The sequence below is a fragment of the Pararge aegeria genome, chromosome 18 (genome assembly GCF_905163445.1).
Source record: "Pararge aegeria chromosome 18, ilParAegt1.1, whole genome shotgun sequence".
NCBI classification, from domain to species: domain Eukaryota; kingdom Metazoa; phylum Arthropoda; class Insecta; order Lepidoptera; family Nymphalidae; genus Pararge; species Pararge aegeria.
In genome coordinates, this window is record NC_053197.1 from 6,240,404 (window position 1) to 6,258,685 (window position 18,282).

Genomic DNA, 18,282 nt, shown 5'->3' on the forward strand with positions numbered 1-18,282 from the left:
GTCATCGTTAAAACCCGACAAAGCCAGTCGTTAGAATGGTAAACAATAATTCATTACACCACGACCCAAAAAGGAATCGGGTCGCGCCCTGGATGAACAATAAGAAGATAATGTTGCGAATTCAGGGTCTACTTAACACCCCAGGCCGTCTTTTTCGCCCTTAATTGAAAGTGGCAGTTATATATTTGATTGTCGCGCCCCGTTTCCTATTTCTTAGTATACCAGCTGATGTAGGTGTTATTAGCCTCTAACAATATCAAGTTCAAATAATAGCTACTAGTAAATTATAGTAAAATAATATCAAAAAAAAATAATGGCCATCTAGATCTTTTAATTTTTCCGATGGGCCTTTTTATCTTACAATTTTAAGTACAGTCCGTTCACAATTATTTTACGGTTTACCTGTCAGTTAAGTTGGCGTAATTTATTTATTTCCTTTGTTGTTTAACTAGAACGGACCAAGCCTAATTACTTTATTTAAATTAATGAATTGTGACACTATATCATTATCTTCACATAACAACCCATTAATGGCCTACTACAGAGCACGGGTCTCTTCCCACAATGAGATGGGGTTAAGACCGTAGTCCGCCACGCTGGCTAAATGCGGATTGGTCGATACCTCGTAAACGTTATGGGGAACTCTCAGGCATGCAGATTTCTTCACGATGTTTACCTTCACCGTTGAGGCCAGTGATATTTTAATCGCCGCTTCAACACTACGACATTATATAACATCAAATAAATAAGAATACTTGAAAACTTAAATTAATGTTGTGATGCCAGAGGTAAATAACTTCGAATGGGCTGTACTGTAAGTACATAGGTGCAATTTTTACATCTAAAATGTACACTCACATAATTTTCAAACAGCTTAGCAGAATGTATTGTGGTTCATAGAAGTTAACGATCCAATCAGTCCGATCGTAAAATTTCATTCAGTTTCAAAATTGTTAGATTTATATTGTTCGATTGACGGGTGAAAATGTCGAATTTTAATTACGTGCATCACAATCATTGTTCAACACAGAAATATTCTCAAAAAGTTAACTCAAAAAGATGAGCTGTTTTGTTTTTGCCGGTCAATTTTATATCTTCATGGAATCGTAACTTTAACATAATCTATGAACCACCTGTACCCTACAGATTGCACGACCTTACTTGACCGACCTGAAGTCGGCTTCGTAGGCATTACCCCTATCTCAACGCGTGGTAAGAAATGATGCAGATGCTGCCTAAGATGGTAGTGGACTGGCCTGCTAGGGGTAAAAACCCTAATCGCAGTGGCGTACACAGGGCTTTCGACTAGGGTATGCCAAAAGTAGGAAGATGTCATCAAATGAAAAAATCCTTCGCATTTATGAGTTGTACAAAAATGTTAGGATAGGCAGTGCTTTTGTGCATGTATGAAGTGCACGCCACTGCCTAATCGGTTTCTACACAGCACCGGAACGCTCAATCACTCGGCGTTATAGCCAAGTTACAGCCAACATCCTAGTAGATGACTATTTTTCTTTGTCTGGACTTTCCAATAATTAACTAATAAAGCGTCTTCATTTGGGTAAACAATATTTGAAAATATTATTAGGCTAAAAGTATCAAGCGGCGGCGGCTCAGAATCGTGGAACTTGGAACTCCCTACAAAAGACCTATGTCCAGCAGTGGACGTCTATCGGTTGATGTGATGATGATGATGATGAAAAGTATCAAAATCAGTTTTGTGTAAAGTTATTATTATCGTCTTAATCGCTGTTTCTAACCTGTGATTCTAGTTCACCTGTAATAATATTCCAAACAAAATAAACTCCTGTGAACGTCATATGAAATGATTTCACGAACTATTTTGTTCTAAAACATTGCGTTGGTCTGTATAATAACAATTTAGTATCCAAATTAAAAAGGAAATATATCTCTAATACTATTCTACCGCGGACGCGTGGACATGGACGCGGATGCAGATCCTTACGGTGCCTCGCGGTTCGATGGTAAAAAGGCGAGGGGGGAACTAGATCAAATAGTTCTTGAGCACACTCTCCAAAATATATCCTATAGAACACCGAAAACAGGCAGGCAACCTTGCGACGTAGTACAAACTCTAAAGTTTTTTATTGGCTAGGTCACCGATGAGCCTTCTAGCACGGCGATCCACTGAATCCAGGGCATCAAGCTGATACTTGGCAGAGCCATCCCATAAATGGGAACAGTACTCCATGCACGATCGAACTTGAGCTTGGTACAAGGTGAGAAGCTGTTCAATGGTGAGAAGTGTGGTGTGAAGTACCGCTGCTACAGTACTACAGGACTTCATGCTTGTTCGGACTAGAGCCTGGTACAGTGCGAGGCGTTGTCCTAGCCTGAAGTACCGCCTAACCTTATTAAGGATACCAAGTGATTCTTAGCTACGCAGTCTAACCACTCTACCTACGAGCCAGGTATAACATTATAAATATTAGTTTCAAACTCTAGTCGTCTCTGGTTGCATCGCTCCGTGAATTTGTAACGAAACTCATAACACGGACTGCGTTATAAATGCACTATCAAAACTTTTAATTCATCCACACACTAAGTCTAGCAGACCATACAATTAAACTAATCACGTTTGCGCTAGATGCAAATCTTCAAAGTTCAGATTGAATTAGTGAGAGTGATTAGATTTTGTTCATAATGGCAGTTAGGTATTTGAATAATGAGTATACTTTAGGTACCTACCTACAGAGAGTTCGAAAAATTTATTTGCCTTTTTAGTCATTATCGGCTTTATCTGTACTTATAATAAAACTGTAACTGGAAAATTTCTGTACATTTAATATATTTTGAAAATTTTGATCGGGGGATGCTTTATAATCGATACTTAGTCCAAAACAGATTTTTATTCAGTTTTTGTCCGGTAGCTCCGTTAAATTTGACCCGATTATAATAATTCTTTATTTATTTAAACTAATAATAAAGAATTATAAATAAAGAATTATAATTTCGCATTTATAATTCTTTATTTATAATTCTTTATTTTGTATACTATCAAGCATGTATTGTCTAATTTTAATGAAGATCTGATAAATATTATCGGAGATAAAGGACATAACTCTTCGCAGATACCAGCAAGTCGCTAGGCAAATGGTACAACGATCGAATGCATGCGTACCATCTTACTAATATTATAAATGCGAAAGTTTGTGAGGATGGATGTATGGATGTATGTATGGATGGCTGGTTTTAGTGTATATTTTACTATGGTTTTCGGTAAATTGGCTGAAATATAACGTTAGAGTAAGACCTGTAGGTAGCGCTGTAATTCGTTTCTAGGTTTTTTTAAGATATTAAAACCTCTAATAACCGATTCGGTGCAGACGAAGTTGCGCGGGTCAGCTAGTATATACATATATCCTTCTTTTGGGCACTTGCCTTCTCTGTTATGTGATGCCGCCATGCTTATTTCTACCGCTACTTTCTTCTGATTTCCGGTTTGAAGGGCTTGGTTTTCGGTGTAATTACAGGCTCAAGTGGCTCAACAACTACGCCTCATATTGATGGGCACAGGGCAGCTCTTTACGGGACCTGTCCCTCGCATACCCTTTGAGTGTTGCTCTGTTTAAAGGCGACGGCTTTCCACTTACCATCAGGTGGGCCATTTGCTTCCGATCATTTCCGTCCAATATTACTGTAAACAAATTGCTGATCCAATGCAAGTTAGTGATAATAACCAGTGCCGACGGATTAACATTTTTTTTAATTTCTTTTTTATTCCACAACAAGTTAGCCCTTGACTATCTCACCTGGTAGTAAGAGATGATGCAGTCTAAGATGGTAGCGGGTTAACCGATAGGGAGTATGGTAGGCATACCTAAGACATACGTATACCACATAAGATACCTAGACTAACCACGGCCAAAGCCAACAGACCAGACTAGAAAAAAAGAAATTCAGAAATTATTAATTCCCAAATTGCCCCTGCTGGAAATCAAACCCGAGACCTCCCACTCAAATTCACAGCGCTTACCGCGAGGGAGGTTGTCAAGCGTTTCCTAACTACGCGCTGGTAAGGAAAATTTCTTGGTTAAAACCCAAGAGGTATAAGTATTACAAATCAGTGCTTTAGCATATATATATATATCATGTAAAACTATTATAGTATTACTAGAGGATACAGAACCAGAAGGCTATATACAAAGCGCCCTAACCGCGCTGGTACCGTAATTTTATTTATAACAAGAGGTATATTACAATACAGTGTTATGTCTCATAAGTATAACAAGTCAAGGCTATACAAAGCATTACTAGAGTTATACAATAGCTTTAGGCTACACAAAGACCTGTAGCCATTATACAACTATATATTGCTATAACTGTTCGTGCTAATTAGGACCATTCCAATTGTCTCTGCACAGCATATTGCCGGAACGCTGTAGGATTGCAGGCATAGATCAAGCGCACCTGTGAAATCATATAGGTCAATGAATAAAACATCTACCTACGTTTACGTTAAAGCTTACCTACAATTTGTAGGAAAATCAATGAGCGCCATCTAGCGACAATACCGTTTACCAGTGTTTAAAATAGATGGCGCTCTATCGATCCCATATAAATCGCTGTTAACTGTCACGCTATCAAATACGTAGGCGTGAGTACAAAACCACAGACTAGACACTGCCTACCTAGACAGTTAAATAATCTACTTGTATGGGAAAAGCTATTCCATAATAACATAGGAGGCACTAAGAATACTTTATTCGGCGGGTGATAGAAAGGAGAGGCCATGTAGGCCTCACACAGGCACTTATGAAGCGTCCATACATATACGTTTACAAAATTGTAAGGGGATGGTGATAACTTCGTCTGCCAACTTAAACCTAAAGCTACGAGGGTTCCCCGGTCTAAGAAGAGCCCAAAACAGACTTAGCTGGATATTTTTTTTTTGATATCACCGTACCCAGTAAATTAATACTAAGCTATGAAGTTAGAGCAATTCACACCCATGCTTTTTTATCGTTTGAGTTATCCTTAACATTATGATAAAATTTTTCTTTAACTTTACATTTTATATAAACTTTGAACTTTAGAGAGACAACTCAAAGATACCATAACTCTGAAATAAGTTAATCCGCAGAAGAAACAGTGTAGCCAACATCACTTTTTTTTTCATTGCTTTTACTATCGTTCAGCGAGATTCAATATAGGTTAAAGGCTAACAATAATCACAGTATTCATTCAAAAACTTCCATCCACAACTTTTCCTGAGATCCATACTTTTAGACAAAAAACGATAATAATCAGAAAGATACGCAGTTGCAACCATCAGTACATAAACTATGCTTCGAATAGTCACCAATTCTATTGTACATAATTCTCTAAACATAAGACATCTCACTAATCTCTTTCAGGGTATACAATGTGACGGCCGATTGGCGCAGTGGACAGCAACCCTGCTTTCTGAGTCAAAGGCCGTGGGTTCGATTCCCACAACTGGAAAATGTTTGTGGAATGTTTTTCAGGGTGTTTATATGTATTTTATCAGTATTTATGTATATTATTCATTTAAAAAATATTCATCAGTCATCTTAGCACCCATAACACAAGCTACGCTTACTTTGGGGCTAGATGGCGGTGTGTGTATTGTCGTAGTATATTTATTTAATGTGAAAAGTATAGTAGGTACTCCTTAATCTGCCAATGTAGCAGTTAAGATATTGATTTAAGATAATTGTGTATTACAGAAGCGGCCAATATTGTGAAGTCAAGGTTAAAATTAAATTAATTGCAGCCCAAAATAGTTGTTGTGGAACAATGGTACTTAGTTGAAAAAAAATATAAATGTATAAATATAATAACCATAATAAAGTCAAAGTCAAAGTCAAAAATATATTTTTTCAAGTATAGGTGGCACTTTTGATGCGTACATTCATGAGAATTACACGGTTGTGAGATGATGGCGATAACCATATTCGTAAACTTAAAACTAAAGCTTGGAGGGTTCCTAACGCGATCTAAGGAGAACCCCACAAAAACTTAGCCGGGTGTTTTTTATTTTTGTTATCACCATCTCACATTGTCATTTAAAGTCATTAGATGACCAACCTTGAGCAGTAATTCACACCTAAGCTTATTTATCGATTACGTAATCCTTTATACTATTATAGGACTTTTCCATAAGCTTACTATGCTTACGATATAACTTTAAGATATACATAATTATACATATTTATTTTGAATATACATAATTACCTTCTACTACAAGCGCTTCATATACGATACGACAGACGTCCATTGTTTAAGACAATCATCCATTTCGATGATAAAAGAACGAATTTGAATCACCTGGCACAAAACAAGGTTTTAATCATTCTCCAACACACAACACTTCACCCCTCAATTTACGATGTTTGGAAACGTCCGACCAGTAATTAAACCTCAAGAGGGCTTTATTAAAGTTTAAATTCGCCGTGAAAGTTTGACCTCATTTAGCTATAGACCGAATTATCAGATCAGCAATATACTATCCTGTCTAGACTCTAGACGTTACCTTTAAACTCGTTTTGTGCAATATTTATGATTAGGAAAATTGTAAACAACTTGATATATTTTGATATTAAAGTCATGTTATAAATTATTATGTATCGTATTAACTTTACTAATATACAAGTGTTTTGAATTTAGCATCGAAAAGGTGATAATTATTGATTTAATGCATTATTACTCAACTACTACGGTTTCTCTGCCATTTCAAGGCCGATATTATGCGTGTTTTTTCGGCAAGGTTTCTTTGAAGTCGTATTGTTAGTCCATTTTCATTTATTTCTCTTTAAACAAACTACCTTTATTAATATGGTTGATTGTTAATAAATTTAACCAAATTAGTTTAGTATTAGTTTTACCAACTAAAATAATTGTTTCAACCGTTTTCAAATTGAAAATCAATATCGATTTCGTGATCGGCACTCCGATAAACTATTGAATAAGTAATTAGTAACTAACATTCATATCAATTGGTTTAGTTAAGTACCTACTACTGGAATAATTAATTTTTACTACATTTATAGAAACTATCAAGTAGGTCGTGGGTTCGGTCGTTGGGTCAAGCCAATTTTTTTTTGGTATTGATATTTTGTCAAAAAATCCTAAATACCAGCCCGGTGCCCCTCGAGCCAAGTACACAATAATCTCTGTCAACTAGTTCCAATAATAAAGTCTCATTGTACCTGGAAAGTTACCTACATAACTTCCAGTGGCACGGGACCTATCGCTTTCTACTTAATTATACTTATGCCAGCATCATTTATCTTACTAAGCCGTTTACTGTCGTAGCACTTCTAGATTTGCCATGAAAACTCTATCAAACTATTAATTTGAAAATTTATGATTTTTTACTTAATGCATTAAGTAAAAAATTATAATTTTCCAGAGATCACAGACTTTTGTTCAAAGTTTATGGTATTTTTAACAGACTTATAACAGGCTTAATTAATTTAATTCTTCAGTTTTAAAGTAAATAAGCCTGTTACGTCATATCCCACTGGGGATAAATCACCCCACTAATGGAAGTTAGTGATTTAAAGCAATGACGTAGTCGACCTTAAAACCGCTTTTTTCACAAACCTGTATTATTAACAATAATAAACTCAGCTGATCGTTTGGTCTGTGTTACTTGCAGATTAGTCACAAAACATTGTCTCATTCAGTAAGTTTTCTAACAAAGTGCATACTGCTGTAGTCATTTAAAAGCCTAATTTGAAAGCTTACAAATATAGTTAATATGTAAGGCAGGCAGGCAGGCTTGGCAGGCTTGGTAGGCAGTCACAAAAAAGTTAGGGAATAAGAATAGGTTATGTATACTCTCTGTATGAAACTATTGATTATTGTCTTCGGTATTTGTTTAAAGTAGAAACGTATATCGTATCTGTATCTCGGTGGATGAAATGTCGTGAGGAAATGTGCGTGCCTTAGAGTTCTCCTTGCGGTTATATTAAATCTACCAATCTAAACTTGACTAAGGTCTAACCCTTCTCATTCCCCTGTAATGATGATATTATGATTGTGACCAGTTATCTGACTCAAAGAATAAAAAACAATGGGGCTGGTATAAGCAAACTTACCATCCAGTCTCTAATTAAGCACTTCATATATTTCATTTACATTTACATATACTTTAGGTAAATAATGAAAGCGTTGTCTTTCATTCATTTCAAGTGATTAAGCTTAACAACTTTCGGCGACCAGAAAAACTTATTCTTGCTTACTCTCAACAAGCGAACCGGAAGTTGACAGCCGATTAATCAAAGCCACCGGAAATACCGCCATCTTAAAATTAATTATCATAAATGAAACGTGCTCCCGTCTGAGCCATGCTACAAGCGTCTAATGAAATCTATGCCAAATTCATAAACCAAAATGTTGTTATTAAAGACTGAGATATCGTTTAATTAAATTTTGTTACGCTAGGCTAGCTTGAATTTATCTGGTGTTACAATTACTTATACATAGCTTTCGGTAAATAATATAATCATTTAACGTATCGTATATCCAAGTTACACAGGTATCCAGGTAATACAAATGTTGGAACTCTAGTCTCTTATCTACTTACTTCTTTCAATAAAACATTATGAAATATAAGTTTATTGCCAAGTATTCGTGTAAAACACTTTAGTTTTTTTTAAGCACAGATTATTGATATATATATGTGGCTCATCATCATCTATAGCCCATGACAGTCCGATGCTGGACTAAAGGCCTCTCCCAACGGGAGGGTTTGCCCATAATCACCACGCTGGGCAGACGGGCTCGTGATCGCAGTAGACGATAATAGTAGCTCAGAGTACGCTGTTGCCCGATACATTCCCGTAGTCGCCTTCTACAATACCCGCGAGTAGGAGGGTTGGTGGCAACAGTATTCTGATCTGACGTCACTCCACCGCACTAATTTAAATTCAAAATTCATTTATTTCAAGTAGGCCTAATTAAAAAGCACTTTTGAAACGCCAAGTCAGTCTGTTTGTAGTGACTCTACCACCGGTTCGGAAGGCAGATTCCACTGAGAAGAGCCGGCAAGAAACTCAGCAGATTGTTCCTTTCCAACATCATTTCAAAGTTAAACAATCGTTACAATTTTTCTTGTTTTGTGAGAGGTGAGAGCGGAGTGGCCTGCTTCCAAGCAACCTTGTCGTTAAGGAATTCATTAATCGTGTAGATTTGTTAAATGTGTTTTAATATTGTTTAAACCTAGGTAAAGGTAGATCTAATAATACCTTCGGTATCACGTTATAAAAGCATATACCCATCCCCGCAAAGGATTTCTGTACTTTTCTCAGACGATATGCAGATATCAATAATTTATGTCAGTTTCTAGTTAGTTTACTGTTTATATCGACTTTTTGGTTTATAATTACTTATGTTTTGTTTAATAAAGATTATATTGTTAGAAATACTCATCATCATCATGAAATTCACCAATTGACGTCCACTGCTGGACATAGGTCTTTTGTAGGGAGTTCTACAATACACGGTCCTGGGCCAGTTTCCTCGGCTCCCAGTGGCGTTTACCGGTGCTGGGAATCCATTCCATCGCCTTAAAGCCCCAACGTCCATCGGTTCTCAGAGCTATGTGACCCGCCCATTGCGACTGCAGCTTCGCGACTCGCTGAGCTATGTCGGTAACTCTAGTTCTTCTACAGATCTCATTTATAATTTGATCTCGTAGAGATACTACTAGCATAGTTCTCTTCATTGCCCGCTGAGTGTCTCTGAGCCTTCTTATGAGGCCCATAGTTTGGAAATGGTAAATAATTTATTTCTTTGTGTATGTTTCAAAAAAAAAAAAAATTAGCTGATGATAATGCGATCCGATGGTACAGATATGATTAGGCTGTCGCAGAGTTATACAGATAGCCTTGCGCCGATTTTTCAGTGGCCGGGTGCTTATCTGTATATTGTAAGTATGTATGTACATTATTCATAAAAACATTCGTTAGTCATCTTAATACCCATAGTACCCAACCCAGTATTGTCGAAGTATATTTATTCTACCGCGACTCGAATCTTAGACATATTTTGTAAGTGTGTTCACCACTTTGCCATAGACATTAATATTTTATCAGTAAAAACTTTTATCTTAAAAATAATACCCAATATTACACTATCTTATGTTATCAAACTGTCCTACAATTACAACTAATATTCGTCTTATCGCAATTAGTAAAATAATTTTGTTATTACAGGGAATCAAGCAGCGACGTTCCGATACGCACTTCCTGACCATCTGTGACCCGGCGGCAGAATGCCTTATCAAATCTCCGTACAGACGGCCTCCTGGTGCAATCGCCAGTCGTGGACCAAGCTCGCGCGCATCCCGACCTAATGCTGCGATAAAGAAATAACGAAGAGATGTGGACTAAAACAATACGCAGTTCAGTGACAAAATAATGTGTGATCCGTTACAATGGGCGATTTGCTTCCAAGTATAGCCAAGAGCACTTTGGCCAGTGATGTAGAACAGAACTGGAGTGTAGGGCTGGATTCGTACAGCACTGATGAGGAGTTGGCGGCAGTGGAACTTTTCAAGGACTACCCTGATGGGCTGCTGCGGTTTGCGTCGGTATGCTGTGTGCTGTTTATGCTGGTCGGCATTCCGGGGAACTTGATCACCATCGTTGCTCTTGCGCGTTGTAAAAAGGTAAGCGAGTCAATTGATAAGGCAATTTCGAAAATGGTACGTGTGTTACAATTAAGAATTTAAAACCAAACAATCCCTACTAATATTATAAATGTCAATCAAAGTTTGTTCTATTAACTATTTAACCGATCCTCATGAAACTTTGTACACTTATTCTTGAAAGTATTAAAAGTAATATAGGATCCTTTTCATCCCGACATTAAGCTCGGTTCCTGTGGGAGCGGGGATGAGTGCTTGACGATTTTACACCGTAACTCCGACAAATTATAACCGATTTAAATAATTATTTTTGTACTATAGAGGTTATAATATGTGTTTAATTTTACCCTAACTGTGGTTGATAGAGGACAGAAATCCTCAGCAGACGGCAGCAAACCCCTCATTTAAGGCTTAGCGATACTGAATACTTTAATTTTTTTTGATCTAGGTACAACTAAATTTCATGCCACATCAAAAAACAAAATCAAATGCAGACGAAGTCGCGCAACAGCTAGTCAGAAATAAATATTACTCCTCTTCAGACTACAATAGTGTTAAATTAATAAAATTGAATCCAGATATTAGTGTTGATAGCTTATCGGCAGGGTTTCGGCCAACCTTTCGGGTTGAACGATTCGATAACTGGAACTCAACCCCTTAATTTTCTCGGAGTTACATGCGTTTTTAACTTAAGCAATTAAAATATCACTTGCTTTAACGGTGGAGTTCTCCATAATTCTAAAAGCGTGTGAAGTCTACCAATCCGCACTTGGCGAATTCGGACACCCGTGCCCTGTAGTGGGCTTATAAAGAAGCAATTGACTTAGAGTTGTCTTAAATGTTATGAAATAGACACATTAATAGTTGTGCCCTTTTTGATATTGCTTGTTCAATAATTAGATAAAAGGAAATTTATGAATATTTTTAAAATGACTAGTGCATTTATTCCGTGAATTACCAGCATATTTAATAACGTACGGAGAGAATGCTTTATTAAGTAGAAATCAGGAAAGATATGTGAAGCAAGGTTAAGACAGCATCATAAAAAATAAACAACGTTTCGTAACTCAAGTAAAGTCAAACTAGACATACATAGATCTCGGTTTTAGACGTAACATTTTATAAATCCACAGTGGCAATGCCTAATGGGAACCTAATTTAAGTCCATTCGTTAAAATTATGCAGATCCAATTTTATGCATTTTTATTATGCACTTGCATCTCTTTGACGGCCGATTGGCGCAGTTTGCAGCGACCCTGCTTTCTGAGCCCAAGGCCGTGGGTTCGATTCCAACTACAAGAAAATGTTTGTGTGATGAGCATGAATGTTTCCCAATGTCTGGGTGTTTATATGTATATTCTAAGTATTTTATTTATAAAAAAAAAATATTCATTAGTCATCTTAGTATTCATAACACAAGCTAAGCTTACTTTGGGGCTATGTGTGTATTGTCGTAGTATATTTATTATTATTTATATATTTATCTCTTCAGAGCAGGTTAATTATTTTATTTGATACCAGTACGGTGAAAGTACTTATAATTATTTATTGTAACATTTGATGGACCAAGCAGATAGTCCACCTGATGGTAAGTTAAATACCATCGCTTATAAACAGAGCAACACTTCGCAAGGCATTCGCACATTATTTGTGCTTATATTAGGGCTACTTGAAATAAATAAATTGTGATTTTTTTATTTTAATCAATTCTGATAAAACGTCCTGATGCTAAAACGGATTTTGATGAAATCTTTAAATAATTTTTATCTTATATTAATACTACTACGATCAAAGTCTAAGCACACGTACATTCTTAGTCTAAGCAGCAAACTCAGCAATCTCATGTTCATAACATTAGCATATAATAAATATTAATAGACATGAAAAGACAGATAGAACAGCCCTATAAAGTACTGCCCTGTGTCCCTACCTGAGACGTGGGTGCCTAATCATATCAACCCATCACCGTCCCACTACAGAACACGGCCTCCCACTATGATAATGGTTTAGGTATTAGTCCACCACGCTGGAGTTTAAAACATTATGGAGAACTCTCAGGCATGAAATGAAATGAAAGTGAAATGAAATGAAATGAAATTTATCGTTAAAATATTAGTCATTTTACAAAAGTGTTGGGAATCCTGAAGTAAGTTTTAAAATAAAACCTGTGTCTCAAGGTCCCCGCTCTCCTCCGTTTACATTTATCTATCTTAACATAGAAAAACAAAGTACCTATAATCTAACAGGCTAATAATAGTGTGTGTGTGTGTGTGTATGTTAGTGTGTATATGTGTGTGTGTGTGTGTGTGTGTTGGAGGTGTGGGTGTGTGTGAGTGTGTGTATGTTAGTGTGTATGGGTATGTGTGTGTGTGTGTTGGAGGTGTGGGTGTGTTTGCGTGTGTGTCATTAGTGTGTGTGTGTGGTTGTGTGGTTGCGTGTATGTATAGAGTCTCTAGAAACATACTTGACGTTTTAAAAATGCTTATATCAGTAAAGGCATGCAAGTTTCGTCACGATTTCACTGTTGAAGCAAATGATATATTTGTGTAGGTGTTTCAGCAGGGCTAGCACGGGCGGGAGATAAAAATTATATCCCCAGATTATATCCCCTGACAAGGGATATAATTAACGTGCCCACCTGCTAAATCACTGGAACATGGAATAGGAGAAGTTTACCCCCGTTTATTAATACACATATATTATTTGAATATAATTTCCACTTGTGCGCCAGTGCTCTGAGAGTTGATAAAGCTGTGGGAGAAGATAAATTTGTATCCTTTCCCCGGGGATATAATTGTCTCCTGTCCATGCTAGCCGTGCACGTGACTATACAGGTAGCCACGCCCTTCCGACCGAATCACAACAATGCTGCTTAACAATGAAAAAAGTATAGCGGCAGTACTTCTTAGAACGAGCTCGTGTCACAAAGCTCTATTACAACGCTGTTACGAAAATTTCGTATTGACAAAGAAAAATGGTGTCCATTAACCTAAATGATTTTAATTATATGGAAGCCATAACTTAAATATCAAATCAAACAGTTAAGACAAAACGAGGCAGGTAAAATTAAATTTTGTTTGCCTATAATATTAAAGTATTCAGTATCACTAAGCCTTAAATGAGGGGTTGCTGCTGTCCGCTGAGGAGTTCTGTCCTCTATCTCCAACCACATTCATCAGATCTACACAGTTTGGACAGAAATAAACACATATTAAAACCTCTTTAGTACAAAAATAATTATTTAAATGGGTTATAATCTGTCGGAGTTATGGCGTAAAATCGTCAAACACTTTCATCCCCTCTCCCGAAGGAACCGAGCTTAATGTCGGGATAAAAAGTATCCTATATTATTTCTAACACTTCCAAGAATATGTGTACAAAGTTTCATGTAGATCGGTTAAGTAGTTTTTGCGTGAAGGCGTAACAAACAAACTTACATTGACATTTATAATATTAGTAGGGATAGGGATAGGGAAGTAGGGATAGGGATAATAATATTTTATAATATTATTCCTAAGGTTATTTTAACCTAACAATGCATAAGTTTAAAGAATATATTAAAACACATTTATTACAGCGAGGTTACAATACAATTGATGAATTTCTTAATGACAAGGTTGCTTGGAAGCATCCGGCTACGCTTTCATCTCTCACAAGATAGAAAAATGAATGTTAGAATGTATAAATGTTAAATAAATAAATGGTGTCCATTCCGCTAAATGATTTAAATTATATGGAAGCCATAACTTACATATCAAATCAAACAGTTAAGAAAAAACAAAGCAGATAAAATTAAATTTTGTTTGCCCGTCACATACAAGATAACGCGGTCAAGCCGACAAAAGAACTGAAAAAATATTTGTTATCGCACAGATAACAAAAGGAATGCATTACAGTAGCGGTTACTACTAACTACTCTCTGACTCCCTATTGGACTCTTCTTTTTCTTGTCTATGACGTGCACTGTGCCTTACAAATTCATTTTTACCCTTAACTATGTAGTGAATGATGATGCAGATTAAAATAAATAAATAACTAAATCTACCTCGACAAAAATAAAATGATAGCGGGCTAACCTGTTGGTAAATTTATATGGTTTAGTTATATTAAACCCATACTTCTAATCGGTTATATGGGCACATAGATGGCACTTTTGATGCGTACACGACATGTAAAATATGACACATAAGCAAGTTAATGGCGATAACTAAATTCGTCAACTTAAAATACATAACTCTGTATTCTTAGCGGGAACGCTGAATTCTTTGTCGTTAGGGTGGTAACTAAAAGCCTCCCACCGCACCGCAGAAAATTAAATAATCATATATTCCCAATAGAACTCAAAAACTCGTGATCCGTAGCTGAACATGCTAACCACGAGATCAAAGAGGCAGTTCCACGACACGTATCTTACCGAAGGTACTCAAAGTAAGCGGTAATAGCCTAGTCGGCTTCGGCTTGCCTTTCGGGGGGACCGAACTCCTCCACACGCACTTCCAACTTCGGAGTTAAGTTTACAGCATTAAAATATCACTCGCTTCTACGGTGTAGAAAAAACGAAGCCACACTTGCTAATATCAGCTATAACAGCCCGGAGTTAGAAAGTTGTCAATTTCTACCCTTGTGCCTCGGTGAGCATCCAGCCGTCGGGTCTGGTTATTTATAATAGCCGTTAAAGTCCACCAACCCTCATGGGCGCAGCGTGGTGGGTGGCGCTCTAAAACCTTCTCGTCTAGAGGCCTGTGCGCAGCAATGGGACGTTAATAAGCGATGATGACGCGTCTTGATTCATTCAAGCTTCAGGGATTCACTGATACACTTGTCACTAGACCGCAAAGTATAACGCATCAACTTGCTTTGCGACTTCGTTTTTAGTGCGTAGCAAGGGACGTGCGTTATGCGTACATTATTACTCATATTTCATAGCAAAGCAAATATTTTTGATGTCTAGAAGGCAATGTCTAAAATTTAAACCAAAAATACCATCACTCTTTAAAAATAAACCATCTAGGGAAACAGCTCGTCGCACTTCCCTATCCCTACTAATATTATAAATGTGAAAGTAAGTTTGTTTGTTACACTTTCACGCAAAAACCACTAAACCGATCATCACGAAACTTTGTACACATATTCCTGAAGGTATTAAAAGTAATATAGGATGTTTTTTAGTCCGAAATTTAGCTCAGTTCTCTCGGGAGAGGGGACGAAAGTGTTTGAAGATTTTACACCAGGCTTAGCTATGCTAAATACATAAGGTGCTGCCACATTTATGAGGCACATGTCTTTCGAAAAACAAAAACAAAAGCCAAGAAGTCATGGGCAACAGCTAGTATATTATAAACGAAAAAGTTTCCATATCGGAATGTTTGGAACCGTTTTACGCATAAATGAATGGAACTGTTTTACGCAACAATTAATGGAACTTTGGTGGATTTGACGGAAATTAATTTAAGAAAGATTCTGTATCTAGGAAAAAGGTGCATTTAGGATGGTATCTATTTTATTAGTATGAGGTTTTTAGATTTTCTAACCCAAAAATATAGATGAATCTAAATTCTGCCTAGAATCCGACAGTAATATTTCTTCGGGAAGTTTTAATTTATGAGGATACAATTTTTAATTTGTGATTATATGGGGATTAGAATCTTACCCCCTTTGAACCGAGAGAACCATCATAAGCATTCCCAAGGAGGATTGACGTCAGACAGGCAGATAAAAAGTATACCAAAACAAGAATTCCGTCTTCAACTTTAAGGAAGACAATTTGAACCAACTTCGCTTATCAAGTGATAAGTGGAGGAAGAAAATTCCTTAAACTTGTAACGCGAAAATGTTTTAAAATATTTTGCCCTGAATTGTGTCTTGAAATTTTATAGTCAGATTAGTCAATCAAACTTTGGAAACTTTAATATACTTTCATTTTGACGTCTCCGCCTAATCGCGTTGCCCATTATTATTCATATAAAATTTAAAACTCATTGCGCAATAAAACTCACAAATTTATTGCGCCATTGAGAGAGTAGATACATTTTTTCAAACTAACTCGATTTTAGTTGAATAAAAAGTTATACGATGGCTTTACGTGTTCAATGAAGTAAAAATAAAATAATTTTCACTCTCGGATTCACTTTTGAACTTCTAGCCACAAAATTTGTCTCCCATATTTATTATGTTATAGATGCGAGAGCTTGAGTTTGTTAATAAATTTATATGTTTGTTTTTGACCAAACCAGCACCAATTCTAACAATAATAGAGGTGAGGAGATAACTTCCATCGGACAAAAAATATCTGGTCCACCTCGCTGGACAAGTGCGTTTTGGTAAACTTCACACGAAATTTGGAAAGTTATGGAATATATTTAAACAAGCCGCGAGAACAGCTTACTTTTTATATTTCGTAAGCTTATTACGCGTATTACCTGTAAGTTGGAGTACATTCGACTACGTAAATCGTTTTCATTAAACCTAGGGATCGTCTAAATTGAATGCCTAATGATTTAGGCGTTTGCTATAGAAAAAAAACATTTCACCAACTCTTAGGTGATAACTATTGGTGAACGCTTGATGTTTGCCTAGGAATCTGCTTAGATTAGGAGTTACTTATTAAGGCATTGCTTTGTGTGTCGTTAGTGAAAACAGGCTTCAGTGTCCTTAGCTTTAACCTTTAACCGAGTAATCGAACTGGTAGTCCTGAGATTAACGTATTTAATCTTTTCTTTCGGATGCCATTTTATTTTTGTTTTTAAGGTAATCTTTGATTTACGAGTATATAGCCACAGTGGTCTACGAAAGGGGTCAATATAATTATCCTTTCGGGCGTCGACATTTACAATGATATCTTTCCTTTTGGTGTAGGTCAGTGTTCATTATATTCGTAGCGTCTCTTACGCACGGACCACTTAATGTTATGTCTAGCATTAATATGCTTACACGCATGATATACCATCGTTAATAGCATTTCTTGCTAATAAAACGTGATTGGTGTATTGCTATACGCCAGAATTTTATTTATAAAGTACAACATTTTTATATAAAATCTTTTTACTATCAATTAATACTAGCTGACCTGCGCGACTTCGTCCGCGAATGAGTCGACTTAAAAAAATAGTCATTATTTTCAAAATATCTTTATGAAAATAATGATACTGATTTATTTCTAATATAAAAAATAACTACACAAGTTCCCTTTAAATATTGAATACATCAGTTTGTTTATACTGCACTTTTTAAACAGTTTCTAAAAATACTATATCCGTTTCCACGTCAAACGATAACAACGGTCCGTGTGAGGGTCACCTAATAAATATTTTAGTTGCATTTACGAGGATGCTGATAAGAAAGCATCGTTGGTTTATCTTAAATGAATATCGACATTTATTATACGATGCTATTGTTATGAATGAGAAATTTTCTAATAATATTATTTGTATAACTAATGAGTTATTGTAATCATGTTTTTTGGACTCAATATTTAAATAAAGGAAAAAATATTAATGAGCTGTTATATAGCACTGACCGTCATATTCTTCGAGTCTATACATTATAAATCTTAAGAATCAATCAATATTAACAAAAAGTGGATATAAACAGTCGACTTAAAAGAAATGCTCATAAATTAGTGACATCTGCATATCGTCTGCGAA

The 18,282-nt window shown here is 36.3% G+C and overlaps 1 protein-coding gene across 1 annotated transcript in view; it reads left to right on the forward strand.

Moving 5' to 3' along the window:
• LOC120631669 (G-protein coupled receptor moody) overlaps positions 1-18,282 on the forward strand; it is a 152,173-nt gene that overhangs the window by 128,570 nt on the left and 5,321 nt on the right. Inside the window, exon 3 of the mRNA XM_039901338.1 lies at positions 10,206-10,660. Within this exon, the coding sequence (XP_039757272.1) occupies positions 10,427-10,660 (234 nt within the window). The 5' untranslated portion in view covers positions 10,206-10,426. The remainder of the gene's footprint in view (positions 1-10,205; positions 10,661-18,282) is intronic.